Raw genomic sequence first — 23,042 nt, 5'->3', positions numbered from 1 at the left:
ACGCATAGCTTCTCTCTTTTTTCTCATGAATAGCCAGCAGGGTAAGTCCTCTCTTACAGGGCAGGAGCTTATTGTGATCGCGTCCTCCACACACATACAGATACAGAGGAGATAAAGGGAGCCACTCCCAGGCTGAACCGTGAGGCCTTTTGGTGAAGGTGGATCAAAGGCAGTAAATAGCCTGGTTTTATCTGGCATTTACTAAAGTCCTTTAGCTACTGATGTATTTACCCTGAAGGTCAAAGCCAATTAATTTTCTTTTATTATAGAGTCGTATTAAAACAAAAGCTTGTGTGACTAACGAGTTATTTACGCATCCAGCAGACGTGAAGCAACAAAAGCCTTCGTTTGAAGTCTTGTTTCCGGTCTTGATCCATTGCTGCTCACCTCACTTTTAGCTCAGGTTTGGTCTCCACCAACGCTCGAGAAAAATGTCTTTAGCTGCGAAATGCTCACTCGCTAAACTGTATACAGTTTATCATTTATATTTAAATTTAATGTAATTATAAGAACAGCTTTAAGTCATTCATCAAGTCACAAATACTATTTCCTGGCTTCAGCTTCTTAAACGTGTCATTTTAATATCTTTGGGTTTTAAGCCGTTAAGTCAAAGGAAGCAACTTCAATAAATGTTAATAATTGATCATTTAATTGTCAGCAAATTCATTCATAACCATTTTTAAATGATCTGTTAAAAGAGTAAAGTATTAAACATTCTCACAATTCAGCATCTCAAATGGCGCAACAATTTATTTGATTCTTGTAAATTTTTGTACATTTTAGACAAAATAAGCCATTAAAAGGCTTTGGGAACAGTATTTTGGGACTTTTTATAGACTGAACATTGATAGGAATATGTTATCAGTGTGGAAAGCAGTCATTAGTAGCAGCATTATAAATGACTCGCCTGTGCGATGATGAGACTCTTCTAGTCGCCCCCCCTCCCTTATTGCTATTTCCAAAGTAATCATGTTCACCACCTGTTTAAATGAACCATAAGGGCATCTTGATCCATTAAAAAGTTATTATTTTACCTCAGTTTCGGCTCTAAGTGGCCCCAAACCACATCCTCACTCCAATCCCAGGAAGAGAGCAGCCTTCCTTTTTAATCTCTCCGCCTAGCCTTGTACCCAGCAGAGAGCCAAAGCTGATTGCATCCTCTTTTCCCCGAAACACACACACACACTTCATATATATTGGCAGCAGCACCACTCTGCATGATTTTAAAGGTCGGTCATCTTGTCTAGAGAGAAGTTTGTTCATCTCAGATACGGCTCTACTTGCCTGATCTGTGTGTGTGTGTGTGTGTGTGTGTTTCCTTGTGTCACTTTCACCAACATCCATGAAAAGATCACGATAGTGTGTCGAGGGTTTTTTAAATCCTGTTGTGTTCCTGTATCCTAATCCGTCCACTAGAAGCGTGAAATCATAAATAATCCGTGGATGTTCGTAGCCTCTTGTGTTTTCCACCTGCGGCTCTAATCTGCATACTGGATGGAAGGATGAGATACTCAAACAGCTCACCGACTGACGCCAGAGCTCCCGTGTCATTAATTATGAACCTGGCTGGCAGCGGCACGAGGTGAAGCTGTCGAGTAATGGTCCTGTGAAGTGGCACTTTCCTCTTAGTGCTGCTTGTAATCTATCTTTGCTACCGGATACCGGATTAAATGACTTGGTCACAGATATTGGTTCCTATGCAAGCGAGCTGGATGTTGTTCAAAAGCACGGACCCCTAAATCGTGGATTACAAGGAGTTATATTGAACCAGAGGGGCTTTAGTTTTACACTCATCCATATGACTATGGCATGTGCTCTATTATTGAGCAATCCTTCACCCCTAAACTGGCTGTGTTTGTAGAATATTGACCACAATCTTATTTCCCTGATATTACGGACGTATCATGTAATGGCGCATCTATCTCAAATGCATGTCGGATACGAGGTCTAAACCTGATACCTGATCCACAACAGAACCATGAAAAACCTTTACAGAGCCCCAAGTCCATATTAAAGGTGTCTGCGGGCCTTGAAAAGTCTTAAAAAGCATTGAGTTCAGTTTCCAAAATGAAGCAGAGAGGCTGTGAAGAGGTCTTCATTACATTCACAAAGGTCTTTAATATTTTATTCCCAGCCATAGAGATTTCCATAGTCATATTAGATACTCTATAACTTGATTTTTTGTGGTTTCAACAGCGGATTGTGGGTGCAAGAAACTGTTAAATCCTTTATTATGGAGCTTCAGTCTGCACCATCAGACCGAAGCTCATAGTCTTGTGTGTGTCAGTTTTAGCAAAACTTAAATGACCTTGAACGGATTATCTCAAACTGGTCATGCTGTAATTACACGGGATGCCTCGGCTACGCGTGCACTAATGCACCGAAAAGGTAACGCTTTATTTTAGAGTTCGTTGTTTCTGAACAATTTCCCAGGAAGTTTCCCCCGGAAATGCAATTTGGCGCTAATTAAATGGAAATGGAAACGTCGTTTCGATTGATATCCAACTAATTGTCGTCCACTTAATTCTTTAGTAAACTAGAGCCTTTCATCACTGCACCACAGGTCAAGCTGTGGGCGTTTAGTCTGCCCTGTTTGTTGGCGGTTTCTGTGATAAAGGGTTAAAAAGCATCATCACTGCATGGCAGGCTGTTACGAGCGAGGGCCTTTTGTCAGCCGCTGTGCCGGTTGCTGCTCCAAATGGATCACGGGAGGCCCCTGCGCTCTCTGCGGCTGCAGCGTTCCAGCTGGTATTTCTTTTGTTATCTGCAAGAATTGGAAACCACACCTCCAAGAGCATGCTGGGTGAAAAGGAAACAAATCCAAGGCTTTACTGTACCGCAGCTTTTAAACCCAGGAAAAGACATTTTCGGCACGTTACGATATCCAAAGTAGAAGTCGATATCTAGTCTCTTATCACAATATCAATATAATTGAACTATTGTGATCCCCTCGAAATATTAAACATCTCCACGATGGCTGCCGCTTGTCTTGATGGTTCATCCATCCATCCATCCATCCATTTTCAATACCGCTTATCCTCATTAGGGTCGCGGGGGCGCTGGAGCCTATCCCAGCTGACATAGGGCGAAGGCAGGGGACACCCTGGACAGGCCGCCAGTCCATCGAGGATGGTTTGGTCTTGATGGTTCAAAGAAAACTTATTGTGGCCTGGTATTGCCGCAGATTTACGTTTCTGTAAAAAAAAATCCACACATTATGCAACCATTAGCATTAATGAAATGACACTGTATATTACGATAAATACATTACGTCTGTTGCTTTGCAGATCGCACCGGTTTTAAATCCTACATGCAACAAGTTCTTGTCACAACAAGGATTAATTAATGATCAAAATAATGTATTCTGTCAATTTATTCATGCTCTAGCTTATGGTTAACTTTTTAAAATTGGTTAAAGTACATTAAAATCCCAAGTTATGGTTTAATTTGCTGCAGAGTTTTAAAAATATTTTTAATGCAGGACTGCATTCATAAAAGAGACAATTATAGGCTTCTTTTTTTCTATCCCAGCTTTCTGCCAATAGGTGTAGACATTATCGATTTGTTACTGAAATCCAAGTTAACTGGGACCCAGTGCTTAGCTGGACGATGCCCACATATTTAGCTATTGTCTACCTTTTCAGGCTTTTCTGTGAGAAAATGAGACACTTAATATCAAGGATACTGGGCATTAGTATTGATGAATCATCCTTCTCTTTGTATACCTCCGAGTTATTCCTAAGTAACCTCATCCAGCTCTCATGTGTTTGTTCTGCACTTCTGTAAAAAAGAAGCAAAAGGGAAAGTACTGCGTGGGATTGATACCGTGATGACCACAGTGCAGGTTCATGACCTCTTGACCCCGCCGCAGCACTCAGGAGAACGACTGCCCGTCTGAGCCGAGCCTAAAGTTACACCACAGCACAGAGAGGCTCTGTCACTCACACAGCGCTGGTGTAATTACAGAATCCCTCCGCCATCAGACATCATGTAGACAATGCAACCATGCACCAGTATGCAAACACACAGAAACAAAAGCTCTCACACACACACACACACACACACACACACACACACACACACACACACACACACACTGACTCTATCTGATACCGAGCAACAACCTTCGTGGGCAGATTGGAAACTGGCTCATGGTTTAAAAAAAAAAATAATACAATTAAAGAGACACTGCTTAAATCCTCGAAGCCCACGGCTAATATAATTAATTATAATTAGATTAGCCTTTAGCTGCCGAGGGGGAAAAAAAAATAAAGTGGACAAGATCTGCTGTTTTTTTTCTGCCGTAATGCAATCTGGGATGAGAGCCCTTAAAAGTGCTGTGCAATTACGTGGGATTGTGTAAAGGGCCAATGTCATAACCTCATATATTGGAGCGGGGGAGTCGAGCTGGAGGATGCTGGGAAATATGTTTCATAGCGATGCATCATTCTGGAGTGTAGCGTGTGACCGGTTTCTAATGAGAGGCAAAGCCCCGCCCCTTTCCGATGGACCACCACGGGAACTTGTCTTGGACATTATATGTACGTTAGTCATCTGCCAGAAACGTATAGTTTTTTTAATCCAGTTTGTACTGGAAGAAGTTGCATTTTGTCAAAAAAACGGTTGAAGTATACAACAACTAAATGACACTGTAACAAATCTATGACGACTAGCCATTTATTCTTGATTTGCAAAGTTATCTTTTGAATTGACAAAACATCACGTGTGTCATTTCTGGCACAATTCAAATGGGATCAAACGCATATTTGTCTTTCGCAGTTCATATCTTTTCCCATGGGGAGACTTGATCCCTTTATTGCAGGCAAAGAGTTGTTTACCGTGATAACTAAGGCACATCTGACTGTAATCACTGTTATATGTTTGGTGCTAAATCTCAGAGCTTGACAGGAGCTGGCAAACAAGGCTTTGTATGATGAACTCCTATGTTTTATGAATCTAATCTCATGATCAGGTCATTATCTTACCATGGACTTGTTCATTTCCCCTCTTATCTCATCCACAGCTCCTTCCTGAAACGGAAGGCGCTGTGGATGATCATCATGCCAAAACGAAGCTTGGACCTACAGCTCAATACTGTCCCTGAACGCATCGCATCCTGTGTATAGAAACAGTGTTGGATGGTGGTTTCCATTCTGGGAGTCTTGGATCCTGGATGAGCTGAGACGTGTTTGGCCCCTGAGACCTTCCCGTCTCCTGGCTCGAGTTCACAAGTTGGACTCGTCTTTTCAGAAGTCTCCATGTTGGCACCGGGATGTAAAAACGTACATTAGTTGTACAATGTTGGCATTGTGTTATTCAGTGAAAGGCATTGACTTCTCCTTTGTGTTGCTTTGCACTGGCATTCAAGTTGATTAACGCTGCCTTAATTACGGACTGCATTTTGCTCCATCTATTTTCCCCCCACAATCCCCTCCACTCCACACCCATCTCGGTCTGCCTTTTGTCCATTTATAATGATCTTGGCCAGCGTGCAGCTGTGGGGCTTGATGGTTGCCTGTGTCTCCAGCAGCACTCAGTTGACCCAGTAATAGAGGGGTTGTGTGAGGGAAGGCCGGAGGCAGCAGAAGGAACCGGCCTCCTGACGAACGCCGCGGATCTCCCGCCGAGCGACGCTTTGAGGAGGAACACAGGAAAAAAAACAACTAATTTCATGTTTCCTTAGCCGCAACTCTTCAGCCTCGAGCATCTCCAAACTCTATGTTTGACTCCGACTGACTTTGGACGTGACACGGTGCTTTGTCGAGATGGCGTCATGGCCTGAGAAGCTGGTCCCTTAAGGTTTAAGTGCTCGTAATGCAGATACAAATAATGTAGTTACTGTAATACAGCCATTAGTCTTTTGTGTCACGTTTTCATTATCAAAACTTTCATCTCCTGTTGTTTCCGAGAACCAGAGTCCGATTTTAGAAAACCTCTCCCCCCGCTCAGTCCTGGTTCTGGTTCTCCCGGGACTCCCTTCCCTCCAGCGGGACCAGCAACATGGCCGCTGACGTCTGAGCTGAAAGAAATGTCATCTGGAGTCGGTATTCACGTGAGACTGTTTCATAAACGGTTAAAGGTTTCTCACAGTAACTTTAAGATGATGAATAACTGCACAGGACCTTAGTTAAGGCGACTAAAAACGGCAGCCATATTTTCAGTTTCACAACCAAAAGCAGATGCCACGTTGACAAGCTAGTGTTAATAAGCGTGACTCGGTGTGACTCGTTAGCGTATCCAGCTTAGCTCCGGTTCCCATGTCGGCTTGGAGCCGCAGGTGGCTGGACATCATCAGCCTAACTGACAGGCAGAGCGAGAGGCTGACAGTGGCGTTATGCACACCCACTACTGCATTCCTCTGAGGTTAGATGTGTGCGGGTCCTTTCCAACACTTCTCCAGCTGCAGGAACATTTCCATTGTCAGGCGGTAATCCGGAGTGACTTCCAGTCCCCCTGCTCTTGTCCTTGTGTCCACGGGGAATCTCTCTGTGAAGCACAAAAGCTGGAACTTCAGCAGACGACCTTGACTGACCTTTTTGTCTTGTACCGCCTCTGCAATACGGAGTGCTAAATCTGCAGATCCAGATGAACTAATCCGTGGGAATCGTTGTGAATGTAAAGCTCCGTGGACTTTGCTTGGAAAAGCCAGGCCTTATTTTCTGTGACGCCTCTTTCCACACTGCACACCATGTGACTCAAGTCAAACACACACAGATTTCTGTTTACGGGAGCAGTAATTCAATATTGCAAGCACAGAGGGAAGGAAATCAAGTAAATACACGACTGTTTTTGTTATCTGGGCCACGTTTTGGCTCAGGGGGATTTCATTTCCGTCTTCTGTCTTTGGGGCAGACTTGCCGGGAAATTTCAGTCGAGGAAAGAGAATGAAAGAAGCAGACGGCGGGGAGGGAGGGGGAACCATCTTGTGTACAACCGAGTCACTGAAAGTGCTGATCGAGCATCAGTCTTGGCTAATTGTTGTGCTATTGTTGCCAAGTGCAAAATTTGACAAGTAAGCATCCCACAGTCTTTTTTTTTTTTCAGTGGCTGGTTGGCAAATGTTAAACAGGACTAGACGTGCCCCCCCTCCTGTGAGTGGTTTAGTAAAAAAGAAGATGACGCCAACCAGAGACGGGAAGCTGTCGTCCTGTCTTTAAGAGGCCTGTGATGTATCGGTGCACCGTTGTCATGGCGACGCGCCCGAACGAACGGCAGCATTGGCCGACGTAGCTGAAGTCACACTATGAGTGTAAAAGAAAAATAGTCACACGCGTAGTCTTCTTCAGGGTGGTGAGGAGGGGGTCGGTAAATTATTGAATGTGTATTTTATTTTTTTTAACACTTTTTTTTAACACTTTAACACTGGTGTGCAATAAAGTGCAATAAAATCCAAGGTCGTCCTCTTCTTGTTTCTTGCAGCTCCTGATTTACGCTATTGAATTGGCCCAAATAAGCCGGCGCAGTCCATTAGACGAACGCCATTAGAGCCGTGATTGATCCAATTAAGTTGCCGGAGAATTGAGTGTGGCAGAAATCATTGAAAGAATGACACAGAGTTATTACATTATCTTCAGTTAATGTGTAATCTTAGCAGGTGTGTGAGCCCATTGTTGATTTTGACTGCGTTTCAAATGGCTGGAGATTGTTGTGTAAATGTTATGGCTTACCAGCAAGGCCTCCAGCTGATGTTGGCTCGGATCTGTCGCTATGTAAATCCCATCGTCATGCAAGGATAACCCTGAGTCCCCCTGGAAACCTTGTGGAGCGAGAGAGATTATATGAACAAACGCTGGATGTCAAGCCGTGTCTCCAAAACAAGCTTCAAGTGTTCTCGGTGAAACTTTGGGAGCATTATGGAAGATTGGGGTATTGACATATGGCGTGATTGTGGTTGTACATCGTGTGCTGATTGCGGAGGGCCGAGTTAGTGGAGACGTAAGGTCGCAGTGTCCCACAACAGAGGGGGGGGGGGGAGGGGGGGTGCGTGTGTGTGTGTGTTGGGGAGCTTCAAATAAGAATGCACCAATAAAACCAGTTTAAATAATAATCTGTTCGCTTCACTGTGTGAAAGTGACTGGCATCATTTTCAGGCTTTACTAACTTTGTAAAACAAAAGGTAAGAAATAGATATATTAACTGAATATATATACATATTTTTAAATAATCAATTGTACACCAGCAGCTTGGTAAAAAATAAAATAAAAATTACAATTCAAACCTTTTTCATGCATCTACACATTGTGCAAAATGTTAAAGAAAATAGTTTTCTCTATCACTACACATCCTGGATTGGACAAACTCAACGACATAAACATGACGTCATGACAATTTGGCCTAATTATTTTCTTAACGAATCCATTCATTTGTGTCAGTGAAAAATGCCCGTTATCATCTTTTGGATTTCTGAGTGTTGATTGGACAAAACAAGCAGTTTGTAGGCGTCGTCTTGGATATTTTTGGGGGTTTCCTCGAGCTTTTATCACAGACTTGTTTGTTTGTTTAGAGGTGACAGGGAATGAGGAAGAGAGCTGCAACAAACCTCCTCAGGCCTTCGCCTCTATTTTCTAAAATGTTCTAACCCAAGGGAATTGCAACCATGCAGCCAATACATTCACTTCTCCTCTGGAGCACAGCCTTCGCCTGTGGACACACACACACACACACACACTGATCTCATATTGCCTCTGAGCATTGCCTCCTTTCTGATTTGCATACTAGCTGCGTGATGTTTCTCCTGGCAGTCGGAACGTCAGAGAGAGAGATAACACCACCCGATGGACCTTGAAACAGACGTGTGACCCACAGGTCGGACTTGGCTTCTCGCTGCACCGCTTCATCACTGAAACTCTCTGTGTATTCACAACACACGAGCGCTTCCCCGATACGGTACGCACTCACAATCGTGTCCCCCTGCTTCCCGTGCAGGAGCGGTCTGAACACCGGGACCCCGGCGGGTCAGGAGAGCAGACGGCAGACGGCCAGAGCGGACCGACGGGCAGCAGCATGGCGTCCATACCGGAGTACTACGCCGGCAAGAACGTGCTGATCACGGGAGGGACGGGCTTCATGGGCAAAGTGCTGGTGGAGAAGCTGCTGAGGTCCTGCCCCGGGGTCAAAGCCCTCTACCTCCTGGTCAGACCCAAAGCCGGGCAGTCCATGCAGCAGAGGGTCAGCGACATGATGACCTGCAAGGTAAGAGCTGATGGTTTGACTTCACTGTTGCCCGACTGGCCTCCAGCAATGCAAAGTTACGTGGAGTGCATCAGTCTCTCAAGATTGAGTACGTAACCGTGTAAGTAGCGAAAGTAAAGTGCGACTCTCAAAGTGCATCGTGGTAGAGATGATCCAATCACTCAGCTTAAATGAACCTTCACTTTCGGATTTTGGAGGAATTCCTCACCATGTGTATTGCTATATTTACAGCCATCCACCACACCAAAAGTAATAGAAAAAAATCAAGTGATATATTATTAGTGTGTTTGAGGATATCAGAAAAAGGATACATTCAGCTTTACAACTCAATTAAAAAGCTCTCAACCGAACTGTGCTGGAAGTTTTGAAAAGGTGTAGAATCTGTACAAAGGCATCTAAAAACACGTCACTCCTTGTTTCTTCACCCTGCGGCTTGAATCCGATGCATCTTGGCTACATGTAGCCTTTGTAAATGCAAAGGTCGTAATATCCAACCCCCTTTAGTCTCACTAAGGCGTCATTTCCAAGGTGACGTGTCGACTCGTGGGCTGTTGATTCAAATCGTCATTCGAGTCCAGGGGTCGTTCAAACGCCACCGCGGCTGTATAGTGTGTGCAGAGGAATAGAAATGTGCCATGTTCGTAAACAAGCGGCGGCTGCTGTTGCCATGGCGAAGCAAACTTGATGACCCCCAAATCTATTGAGTTTGAACAGAGGAGTCAGATCGAGAGTCGCAAAAGGTTAAATGATCTGAACGCCATCTTGTACTTATACTTACGGTGTGAATGAAGAGGGGGGGTGTTGTGAGTGGAGGAAGGTTTTAGGTCAGAGGAGGTGAGGGGAGAACGACAAAAAATAAGAGAGAGGTAAAGGAGGAAAGCATGACTCGACAGAAACCGACTCGACGAGGAGCGACGCACTTTCAGTGCATTCCCCTTTCCTCGCTCTCTGTCTCCTTTTTTTGCAAAAGCAAAGTGCTGCGTTCATTACTCGACTCCCGGCTCTGATAGCGGCGGAGCGGCACTTTGAGAGTTGTATCCCTCGATTCAGCCGACGAGCGCTTGGGTTTATTTTAATTTGATTCCACCCCGTCAAGTTGAGCGTGATGCTTCAGCTGTCCCACCATATAATTAGCTCACTCTGGCACAAAAGTGCTGTTAGGTTGTAGTGGATTTTATGTATATTTGCACATGTAGATAAGAGAAGTTTAGGTTTTAAATTAATACATAAAGAAAGAGATGATAATTAATTTGGGATATTATGAGGAATATTCTGGAGGAATGTATTATGAAACATAAGAGAGAATCACTGTTTTATTATTCTGTTTTAATGACAAATGTAATTATTAACTGTATGATGCATGAGAATGAATGAATGTTTTATTGTTTAGACAATAGTTAAAATGGATGCCGATTGAAACCTAATGTGTTGCTTTTATTCGGAAGGCAGGATAATAGGGTTTTATTGTGAAGGGGAACTTCCTGTCCTTGACCGGAAGAGTGAGCTTTGACCTCGCCTGTTTACTAATTGGCGTAGCGAGTAGAACTGCGGCATCCTTTGAACTGACCAATGGAACTAACCTTTAGGTGTGAATTCATTTGCATGACCAGACTAATAGCCAAGCATTTGTTCTGGGGAGACATGGTTCTACTGGTCTGGAGACTCGAGACAGCCCCGGTCTGTGGCTCCCTGGGAGCTGCACTCCGTCTGTGGAGAGTTCCTCCTTTCTGGCCCCACGATCGTGAACGCTACATGAGTATTATCTTTGCCATTAAATATTGTTAAACTTTAACTCGAATCCTGAATTTCCTGCGGCCACGGGACCCGGAGCTTTGAACACGAATCTTACAGTGCTCTTAAAGTGCCAGTTAACACCCTGTAATCTCTGCACATCAGAGATGGATACAAACACCTTCTTCTTCTTCTTCTTCTTCTTCTTCTTCTTCTTCTTCTTCTTCTTCTTCTTCTTCTTCTTCTTCTTCTTCTTCTTCTTTTCTTTCTTTTAATGCATGTTCTTGCTCTGCTGCAGCTTCTACGGTAGAAAAGAAGCGGCGGCAGTCGAACTTTCATGGCGTCTGCAGCCGCCGGTGAACCTCGAGAAGATAAAACAGAAGAGAGAAGGTTTACAGCTCCCCGTCCCACACCAGTGGATGACGGTGTTTAACTCACTTCAACGTGTCATCTATCTGCTGCTAGCGTTTGCAGCATCTCCCCCTCTGACAGTTTTCCATTGGACTCTTATCGCATCCGCTATCAGGCCACCGCTTGGCGCTCCGCCAAGTACAGACTCACTCTGAAGTGATGTCATTAATTTCCATGACCGAGCCACAAGCACCAATTGGTATTCATGCGAGTCCTCAGGTCGGCATTGTTCTATTCAGAACTGGCATAATTCATGAAGGAGAACCGTCTCCCGAGCGGCCGCTCCTCTCATCCCTCGAGCCAAGCCACCTGTTGCTAGGTAACGACCATCTGATCCATCACATGGTGGGTTTTTTGTTTTTTCCCAAGAGGATGCAATCCTCCCCCCCCCCACGAGAATCGCATTGTCATTGAAGCGCTGTGTGTCCGTGCCGAGGCCACTCGAGGAATGTTTAGATGGCTGCACGCCTCTTGCTGCCAGGCACTTGATACAAGTAGGCCACTGGGTACACGGGGCCCCTCTGCTGCTCTGTGGCATGAAATCATCAGTTGACTGACGTGCATTGAAAATGTATTTATCTTATTTATTAACGCAACAGAACAAAATAAGCGCAGATGATTATTATTATTATTGTGGTTATTATTATTCATTATGATCACAGATACAAAAGAGACATGTATGTCATTAATTTGAACCATTCAGTGAAAAAAAAACCAGTTGATTCCACCTTTTTAAATTGTTTTTAAATAGGAGGATTTGCTGATTATTGTTATTTAAGATTATTGTATTTCATAAATCAAATATCTGTTGCTGTATTTTGCCATTTGTCCTCAGTAATCAATCGGAGTGCAGTAGTATTTTTATATTTTTAACCATGTTGATGTTTTGCCATCTTTTTTACACTACTCACATTAGCATGATGTCAACGCACCCCCCGACACTGATTAATGCCGCTCTGCTCACCTGTCTAGTTAGATGTCTCCCCACCTCCTGTCTCCGGTGGAATGGACTAAGTTGCGAGGAGAGGAGGCGAGGAAAGGTGCAAACTAAGAAATGAGAAGAGCCACTGGTCTGACTAGACTCTAAGAAAGGGAGGCGGCTGGTGATTCCTGTGTTTAGACATAGACCGGCATACCTCCAGCGGTGGAATGAAGTACATTTATGTTATGCAGCAAAAAAAATTATTTAAAAAGCCTCTTGGATCAGCTTGAAAATGCAACGTCACACCGCTCATCTCTTTTTAGAGATACGGGGTTCTCAAAGAACAGACCCCCCCTCCCCCCCTCCCCCACACCCCCGACAAACATATGATGATCTTTTAGGATATGATGCTTTGCATTGTGGAGTATTTTAATTTGTACAGGTTTAAATAGCTTCATGTCTAACATGCCTGACTTGTGGCATATGAAGCCACATCATAGTGACGTCAGTGCTGATGCATGTAGGAAATAAGCCACACACCTGTATCTTCATGAAGGGCAGGTATGAGTTAAAAGTTATTTTACAAAAGCTCTTTCTTGTGATGTTGGTAGCCGTTGTAGCCGCTCACAGACGTGGCTCAACCTGCAGGCGAGGGAGGAGCTGCCGAGGTGCAGGGCGGTGGTCAATCCTTTAGGCCCATTATCGCACTCTGATCCAACATGACTACATTGTTCTATCGATTTCCCCCTCGTGTTCATCCGGGAGCCCGGTGATCTCTCCAGCAGTATAAATATTCAAGAAGTATTGATCCCCGCGGGCTCAAACAGGCTGTGTGCGTTTCCACTTGTGGAGCTGCCTGAATCGTTAACGTCAGCTGTCGGCGCGGCTGAGGCCTCTACCTCTCCATCCCAAGGCGAGAGCAGACCCCATTTTTAGCACGCTTCCTTGCACGTCCCATCATGCACCGCTTCGGGCTTCACGCACCGCTTCAGGAGAAGTCGAGGCTGCCAGACCGGCACGTTGCGAGCAAATGTGTCGCTGCTGATCCGCGGCGTGCCACGCAGCAGGCGGGCAACCAATGAGAGCCTGCAACTCGTCCCCAGAGAAAAGGCCAAGGGGGAACCGATGCTTTTGCGTCTAATTAGGTTCGCAAATTGACTCCAGTTTATGAAACACATTAGCTCATTAAACATCCCTGGTGAAAGTCATTAAGGGAGCGGAGACATGCAAAGTGAAGACGGTGTTCTTCAGGGGATTGTTGGTGCCTCCGCAGCATGCCAACCTCTAGAATCTAGAATATGGCATTGAGACCTCTGAGATTCTTCTTTAGATGTTTTTTTTTTTAAAGGAGACATTCTGAATTTATATATTCAGGTTCATACTTTTTTACATTTTGGATTTCTACTTGTAACATGTTTACGTGCTTTAATATTAAGAAATATATATTTTTAATAATTTCTTTCCTACTGTTTGCCTGAATCCACCTGTTTTCACCCTCTGACCTGACCAGTCTGCACTTAGGGCAAAGTAATCATTTGTACATCAGCAACATTTAGACAGGGAATAAAATTCCAGTTTATAATGTACATATTATTTAATTGTATATAGATGCGCCACGTTTTCAACGATACCCGATCCAACTATTTGAGTCAGTATCGGCCGATATCGATATTGATATTGTTGCATCCTTCCACCTAGACCTGCTTTAATGAGACAGAATATGCCCTGTGTATAACTATTTAGTCAGTAAAGTATGTCACCTTCATGGGCACTGTTTTATAGGAGGGGAAAATCCATTTGGAGCCTTTTGGGAACACCAAATGAAGATTGCCAAACTGAGCAACTTCAAAGGGCCTTTTTCTTTGTCTTTTGGCATTTTAGTATTGGCTTTACTTAACGGATAGTCAATAGTGTGCAAACAGCTCTAGGAAAGCAGTATAGAAAACATTGTTCCTTGTCCTCAAATTATTATTTGTCCTTCAGTTGATAGTGTGGCTGTTATTATTGATCGGGGTCAAGATGAATGAAACCCTGCTTTTTATCTGAAAAGGGGGGCAGAAGATTGGTGGAGGCCTCGGGGGCCTGAAGGGAGGACAGATGAGAAGCTGCTCTCCACGCCGGAGAAGATCAAAACGACCATCGCGGAGGAGTTTCCTTTGTCCACAATACGACATGTTTCTTCCGTGGAGAATAATTAATCACAGTGTGTCATGTAATCTTTCATATGACGGCTCCACCGTGCCTGCAGAAATGAAGACTTGAGACTTAACTTGGAGAACTTGGCTGCTCCGAGACTTGACTTCAAAAAGATTTAACTGACTGCCATTATTTGAATAACAGCTTTTATGTGGGGAATTAATGGCAGAGTCTCCGGTTAGCAGAATAAATAGATAAATACAGGTTAGTTGGAGCAAAATATTATCGAACAAAGGGCTCTCACATGGTTAATTCAGCATAATGTACATTTCTCCACAACTTATTCATGTCATACTCACCACTTGACTTTGTCTTTTTAACAGAAATGTCTTTTTCATCCATCTATTATTTACATTTATTCTCCATTTTCCCTGATCGATGCGAAGCTGCCATCAATGAAACTCAACAGTTTCTTTACATTTTTCTGCCAGAAAGCCGACCAGTGATGTGAAGAAAGTAAGACTTGGACGGAAAACATAAAAGTGAAAGGACCGGATTTTAAAAGGGCAGATCCAAGAGCAGTTTACTTTAAGTAGGAGGTGGGGCGTAGGAATAAAAGCCTGCTATATAAGATAAATAAAGGCCACCATTTGAGAACTTTTCTGTATTTAATCATTAGGACGCTGCCTTGAAAAGACAAAACACTTGATGTTTAATTATTCCGGTTCCTGGAATGCTTGACTTTGACTTTTTGTCTTGACGTATATGTTAAAAAAAAAAAAACGCTCTGGCCGGCTGTCTAAGCATCCTCCTCAAAGAAGCCGATTCACCATCCAATCCTATTTCAATTCCTTGTGGTATCTAATGAGGACACAAAAGCCTCGCGGCACCCGTCATGAACCTCCAGTCTTATTTCCGTCGTTCGCTCTTGCAGGTGTAATAAAAGTCTCCTCGTCTCGGCGTGAGGTCACTGTCAGAACGACCGGAGTGCGATGCCACCGGCATACCGAACGCCAAGACCAGAAACGGTATCGCTCTGCTCATATTGATCTTCTCAATTGAGTTGGGTACAATGATATAGCCCAGGGCCAGACATCAGAAAACCCTTCATTAGTCTGCCGTGATGAGCTGCTCAATGCATCGGTCGATCGCTCCTCTAAGCTCTTAAGAAGCTGTGAGATTCAGAGTCGAAGGAGTTGAATAAAGAGTGCAGCCGGCATTGTCTCTCTTAAGTGGACCACTCGTGACATTCAACACTATTAGTACACCACGTTTCACTTCAGATGAACCAGAACACTTGCTCCCTCATGTAGTTCAATAAAATGATGTATGCCAATGGAAAAGCAAGATTTTTAAGCAGGCGGTTTCCACCTCCGACTGGAGGTTTTGGGACTTTTTGTCAGGGTAGAGGATGAAGATGAGCCTTTTCTCTCCTTAATATGCCGGCAGCCTCAGGGGGTTAGCCGACGTCTGTCCTTCCTTCACGGTTTCCCTGGGGACTCCTCTCATTTATGTCTTCTCCTTTTTTTAGTACACAACCTTGTCAGTTCTGTTCAGTTCAGATGAGAAAGAGAATTGAGATTTAAAGTGAGATTTAATGACGACTGCCTCCTCCGCATTGTATTATATGGGCTTTTGTGCTAATGCCCATTTATCTACAGGGATCAAGGAGTTTAAATCATTGTTAATAACTTTTGGAATATTTCTTTTTTTTCTCGTCCTTTTGTCATTGATCCTGCTCACGTTCCTCATTATTTGACTAATAGAGATGGTGCATGTCAGCAAATGGAGGTCAGGGCAGCTGCCTGACACCTTCTCCAGCTACAGTAAAGTTGGCCTGTTGGTCCACGATCGGCGTATTTAAGACTTGTGTGGATGTTACAAAGGGACAAAAAGAGGAACATTTATGGTGTTGGTGGTTTTAAAAACTCAAGCGTTCTACCAGAAAGTGTGTCTGTGTGTGTGTGTGTGTGTGTGTGTGTGTGTGTGTGTGTGTGTGTTTGTGTTCACAATGTTGTATATCCTTAAGATATTCATTACATTGATATTAAAACAATAATAGCAAGTTCTCTAATTTGAGAAGCCTGAAAAAAAAATCTAATGTTTGGTATTTATTCTTGAGAAATTACTGAAATAATTGATATCAGTCTTAAGGCTTCATCCACACAAATATATAATATAAATATATTTTTTTGTTTAAAGAATGCACAAGCTTTTGTGAAATTAACGCCTAATGTCCACACTACCCCGCTGAAACTCGTTTGTTTTAAAAACTCCGGGGTTATGTTTTTTTTTTTTTGTCTGGGTGAGCAGAAACAAAGACCTTTTGACAACAATGTCCGCTTTTAGATTGTGTCTCATCAGTCCCGACGTGTCCTTCCCCGGCTCGTCACGTCCCTAAACACGACTACTAGAGGCAAACTATTATTCAAGTGCTTCGCCACCTGCACGCACATGCTCAGTGTGGAGGTCATGTGATGGCACGGACAGAGATCATGTCTGCAACACACGCGAGGAGCCTCTCCCAACACGAGGCCGAGTTTCCATATTGCTCCGATAAACAGGAAAGCAAAACACTTCGCTCACAGTCTTTTCTGGTCCCTTTCTCCCTCTTATTCTGCTCCGAGGGGGGGGAAAGGTCTGCGTGGAGGAGGCTGTGAAAAGAGTGGAGCCCGGTTAAAGGGCAGTTAGCGAGAAGAGAGGCTGTTTGAATGGCATCTCGGGTTGCCGGGCTGAAAGGAAAGTGCCATTAGTGTTGGGTTTCTGTGAAAGTCGTCCCAACGGCTGCTTCAAGCACTCTTGATGGAAGATTTAGGAATGACAGCGTCCAGAGCGCAGAAAAGGACACAAATGGCGGCCGCACGTACAAGCCACCCTCTTCAGCTTAAGCCAAGGAAATATAATTTATAGATGACCTTTTATCTGTGCTGGTTCAAGGCCATGACTCTGTTTGACTGACCGCGAGACGCGCTACGAAAACACTGGCGGTTAAACATCCCCACAGGCCTGCAGAGGATGAAGGAAATGGGGAACTGGTGGGCTATTGTTCCCCGTGCACAAGGCAGTTTGCTCATTGAATGCCCGTGGGCTCGGAGAAGGGTGTGATGGTGAACGCGAGCGATGGAAGGCTGGCACAAGAAAAGAGCCTTTCACAGAACAATCCCACAATGCCATCCTCCGCTTGTGTCCGGAACAAAGGGCGCTCTGAAGCCCACATTCAACGTCCTCATTCACCCTTTTTTGACCCTGTTTCAATCCCCCCCCCCCCCCCTCCCTCTTTTCCTTTATGCTGTTTCTGGTGTTAAATTGCTTTAAGTGTGTCTTTTGTCTCTGCAGCAGTTGCAAACTGTGGCATTTAATATTTTCCCCACGAAAAAAGCATAATTTGACGAGTTGAGACACTTGTCTAGGTGATGTGTATCAAACCTGGCTGAAACCCCAAAAGGCCTCGGCAGATCGTGTTTCTGACCTTGTTCTGTCACGGGGAACTCTTTGACCTGATGTATGTCCGACAGGTCTACGGTGTGCTGTTGGGAGAGTTTACATTTCTTCCATTTATGCAGTCAAGTGGGAACAGTTTGTGCGGTAAATCACAGCAGGGCCGGAGAAAATCAAACGCCGCAATGTGTTTGACCAAAAACCTCGAGCAATATTGCAACGATGTTGTCAGGTTTACTATTGGTGCCCCCCACAGTCATTATATCGACATTACTGATGATTATCAAAAGTCTAAGTGGGTAAAGGAAAATAATAGAACAGAAAATGACTCAGTTTGCTGTAAAACCAGGAAAAAACAACACTTGTGCCATATTACAAAATTACAACGTCTATATAATATCGATATATTGCCCCGCCTTACCAATTTGATATATCAGAAAACAGCACATTAAATCTCTTCTTCGACTCTCACTCTACAGAATGTAGGTCTCTGTGACAGCCGAGCTGTTGGAGGGAAAGCGTTATTATTTTTGGGATTACATAATGAAAACAGTGCTACACTATCATGCAGAAAACATCGCATGCACCCCTCTCCCCCAGTTGGGAGCTGCTCTATGGAGAGCAGCGTTACGAAGCAATAGATTGACGTCCACGCAGAACATGAACATAAACAGCTGTTTGAAGCGGTTTAATTCAACATCTGTCCTCTTCAGCAAGAGTGCTCTCGTTTACTCGGACAGCTGACACACACACACACACACACACACACAGAGAGTATAACGGAGCACGCACACCCACTTTGATGCCAATCCCCTCACTTCCCCCTCTCGTTCACCCGCTTTTGCTTCTTCTTGTGTGTGTGTGTGTGTGTGTGTGTGTGTGTGTGTGTGTGTGTGTGTGTGTGTGTGTGTGTGAGAGCTGGTAAATCTAGACAATTTATTCCCCCTCCGTGTTGGAATGTCGTCTGCAGCCCTCGGTGAGCACACTGCTGTGTAAAAGATGGGGATGATATCACACACGTGGTGCACGTGGTGCACGTGGTGCACGTGGTGCACGTGGTGCACGTGGTGCACGTGGTGCACGTGGTGCACGTGGTGCACGTGGTGCACGTGTGACGTACGTCTGGTGTGCACGGCACTGATAGTGTTGTGTGTACATCAGGGAGTGCTTCCCTGGGGATATTCTTCAAGGAGCGCGCGCCTTTGACTCACGGCCCTGACAAACAAAACCCCTCTTGTCACACCTACACAGGCACTTCAAATAAAAAGTGCAAATATTTGCACATATTTCCCTTCCGTTGACTGATTAATATTATACTAACGGTTCAGGTCATTTAGTGACTCATAGTTTTGTCTGTATATGCAACAAATGCTTCTCTTCTCATAAATAGTGCTAAAACTTCTTTTGGAAGTCTCTTTATTTTTCTTTGCAAATTGTATTAGAGGGAACTATATATCCATATAGGCTACAGAGATATGTTCTGTGAGACAGTATACGGTACATTTGGGATTTTGTCATCATTATGTTCAAAGTGATATATAAGTTTTATTTCTGCACATTTCCATCAATCAAATGTAAAACAAAAAAATCTTTTAGGATACGAAAGCAGATCTTGACCATATTTTAGGCTGTATCCACAGTTTGTTTTTTTACTACAAATGACAATTATTTTCATTTCAACACTTAGTTTTCTGTTGTTTCACGAACCTGTTTAATAACAGCTGTTGGTGTGAAGGAGGTGAAGAAGCTTTCTTCGTTCGCGGTCACTGTTGACCACTCCACGTGTCCACAGCCACGTTCATGGTTTCCATGAAATAAAACAAGGCCGACACTTCTGGTGGTAAAACTTTACTTTGACATGTGGGTGATTTATTTTAATTCTTTTCCCTGCAAGGTTTTTATGTAAATTAACACATTAGCTGACTTGAGATCATTTGCATTCCTCGTCTTGCTATTTTAGTGTTCAGCTGCTTTAAATACCCTCCAGCTCTTGCGCAATACGGGCATAATTATGAGTGGCATTTAAGTCTGTCGCTCTCTTTTATTGTCCTGCAATTATTTGAAAACGTATCTTTCTCTTTTGTGTGTGTTTCATTTTATTTTGTTATTCCTGTCCGGCAGCTTTTCGACCGAGTGCGTGAGGACGACCCCGACTTCCACCAGAAGATCATCCCCATCAGCAGCGAGCTGACGCAGCCCGGCCTCGCCATCGGCCCGGAGGACGTTGAGAAGCTCTCCGCCTGCATCAACGTCGTCTTCCACTGCGCCGCCACCATCCGCTTCGACGAGCCGCTCAAGTGAGGCTTACGTCCCGCGTCAACACATCAACATAAACACTCTTGACCATCACTCCTTCATACAGAAACATCCCCTGTGTCCACTCTCTGATTCACATCTGCATTCTGCTGCTTTCTTCCTGGAATATCCTTTGCCCACTTGCAGCTTTTTTTTTTTTTTTGGGGGCCATTTCCCCGAACCAAATAATTTACACTCCCGTTTTTTGTTGGGTAACAGGGACTTCCTCTTGTGAGTCGTCACTCCAGAGGATCTGCAGCTCGCTGAACGAGCTGCACTGTTGTTTGATTTAAAGCAAAGAGGAAGTAAAGAGGGGGATGTGGAGAAATCAACCGTTATAAAAACAGAAAGTCAGAGAGGCGGGTTCCTTCTTTATTCTGGGGGGCCACATTGTGCAAAGAAAGCTTGTGTGATCAATTGTAATGAGACATGTCGGGGTGTGTGATGCTAATAAGTGAAATGGCGGTATTTTTGTTTATATAAGCCCGTGGAAATGAATAATAACATCCTCATTACGAAGGTTTCTATATGGCTTGAACCCACTGATGACTTCCAGCTCGTTCTATATATCACGGCGTGGATGCTGAGTCGTCACTCATCGGCTGCAGCCTCAGGCTCCTGCGCTCTTATTGGATCCTGGTGGGGACAGTGCATTATATATATATATATATAATGGTGACCTAGATATTTGTGTTTTTCTTCTTTGGATGATGTGTTGATCAGTCCTGTAAGTGTGTGTTTTGTTGTCGTCGTCGTCATATATAACCAGGCGGATCTGCTGCATGGGAAACCTTCTGAGTGTCTCAAAAGATCAAGTTTGAATGTATTTAAACTAACAAATAATTAGTTTGAATTAACTCACAGCGCTTAATCCCAAAAATAGATTGTAGAATTTAATCTACAAAATCAGGAAACAGAGTATTTTAATCTCGGACTGAGTGATTATTAAAAGATTAGTTTGACTGTTTTTGCGATTATAGGGATTCATATTCCCATTTTTATTGAAAAAACACATTTTAATTACTATGGTGTGATTTTAGCTGGATTCTGAACTCTGCAGCACAGCGATATTTAATTTTAAATGATATTTGGACATACATGCCTTTAACTAATATACGACTAAAATAGAATCTTATATTCAAAATGCCTCCTCGCTGCATCACTTCGTGGGCAGTTTGGTGTCATGTTCATTTTGACATGCACAATACTTTTCTCCCTTTTCCAAAAAAAAAATTATCAGTATGTATGTACAGTATGTATTGAGTTTGTTCCCCTCTCAAACATATTGTTTGTATTCTCCACCAAAATTACACACCGTGCAGTATATTGAAGGCTTTAAAACAACACCTTGAAAATTATAATCATGTATCGGAGATTACTATTTCTGAAGATAGAGCGACATAAATAGAAATCCTTAGAAAAAAGATTCTAATTAACTTAAAACACACTAAAGGCACTAGGGAGTCGAGGCCATTAAATAAAACTTTTCAATCAGTTAAAAAGAAAAAAGATAACTTCTAAAAGATGGAAAGATATGTTGCCCTCGCTGGTTGTTTTCATCAAAGCTATGAATGTGTTGGTCTGTGTCTCTGACCGCAGCTTCAGAAATGTAACAATAAGACGACATCGGTACAAACCGTTTGGATTATTTGCATCAGGTGATAAGAAGTAGAACAAACGGTGGGATTGGTGCCCAATAAAGGCAAAGAAAAGTGTGCACATAAGAAAGATGTTGAGCAATTTCTGCATCTTCTGTTTCATCTGATATGCAATTGTGTTTAAAACGATTAGTTAAAGAAACTTGGCCGGCTGTGTGTTTGGAGGCGGGACATCCGTCAGGTTTGAGTGACTGTTCAGTGAAGCTAAAGCTGCTGCACTTCACTCCTCACGGCGTTCACATCTCTCTGTCCTGTCTGTTGCTTTCTGACTCTCTTTCTTTCTCTCTCTCTCTCTCCCTCTCTCTCCCTCCACCTTCCACCTCTTTCGATGAGTGGCCTTCACCCTTTTCTCCTCACCCCTCTTCATGTAGCTTCCACTCCCACGTTGTCTCTCTCTCTCTTTCTCTCTCTCTCCCTCCATCCCTCTCTGCCTCTCGTCCCTCCCATCTGTGTCATCTCTCAGAGTCATTACTCGCGTCCAGTGGCCGGCGGCCTTGTAGGCAGTGGCGCGGCATAAATCATATGACTCGGTCCGCGGCTGACATCTCAGCGGGTCTTCATCCACCCTTAAAGGATCATTCCTCTTTAAAACACGGAGGTTATTTGGGTCTTCCTTCCTCACCAAGAGTGAGGAGTTATACTCCCAAACGGACAGCCGCAGCTCACCGTCTCTCACTGGAATTGATATCGCGATTATTATATCGAGATATCATGATAAACAATTCAGTCGTCTGAATTGATGGTAACAAGCAAACACTCATATGAGGGGCTTGATGGCTGAAAGCAAACCAAACCTGGAATCATGAGTATTCATACTGCCTCCTCTTTCTTGTTTTTTACATGCTTTGGTAATGTGTTCTTGTATTTTATGAGCCCACGCACAGAACTCCTCGTCTAATAACCGACACCACCCTCCCTATTACTGTCAACACTGACAGCTAACAAGCTGGCCACATCTGATTCATGCCGATGGACCCATCGCCCGCCACACGCTCTCCAGCCTCCTGTCACACACACACACACACACCTTGCGAGCACCACACACACACACACACACCTTGCGAGCACCACACACACACACACACACACACAGACACAGAGAAGCACTCTATCTCTCAGTCTCTTGTGTTTAACTGACCCTCAGTTTTTCTTACTGCTGAATGCAGGAGGTTTACCAACTGACAGAGCGTTTATGGCCACATTCAGGATAAAAAGCAGAAAAAACTAATTATTTGGGTGAATGTTTTCATAATGTATAA

At 43.8% G+C, this 23,042-nt stretch overlaps 1 protein-coding gene across 6 annotated transcripts in view; it reads left to right on the top strand.

Moving 5' to 3' along the window:
- The window catches only part of si:dkey-97m3.1 (fatty acyl-CoA reductase 1), a 40,630-nt gene that overhangs the window by 5,361 nt on the left and 12,227 nt on the right, over positions 1 to 23,042 (top strand). For 5 of the 6 annotated variants that reach the window (XM_034526559.1, XM_034526558.1, XM_034526557.1 and 2 more), the window contains 2 exons: positions 8,926 to 9,192; positions 19,952 to 20,127. In XM_034526559.1, the coding sequence (XP_034382450.1) occupies positions 8,926 to 9,192; positions 19,952 to 20,127 (443 nt within the window). The remainder of the gene's footprint in view (positions 1 to 8,925; positions 9,193 to 19,951; positions 20,128 to 23,042) is intronic. The other variant, XM_034526562.1, reaches the window with a different exon arrangement.

This window comes from Cyclopterus lumpus, chromosome 23 (assembly GCF_009769545.1).
Source record: "Cyclopterus lumpus isolate fCycLum1 chromosome 23, fCycLum1.pri, whole genome shotgun sequence".
Classification (NCBI taxonomy): domain Eukaryota; kingdom Metazoa; phylum Chordata; class Actinopteri; order Perciformes; family Cyclopteridae; genus Cyclopterus; species Cyclopterus lumpus.
This window is presented reverse-complemented; position numbering and strand designations above follow the sequence as displayed.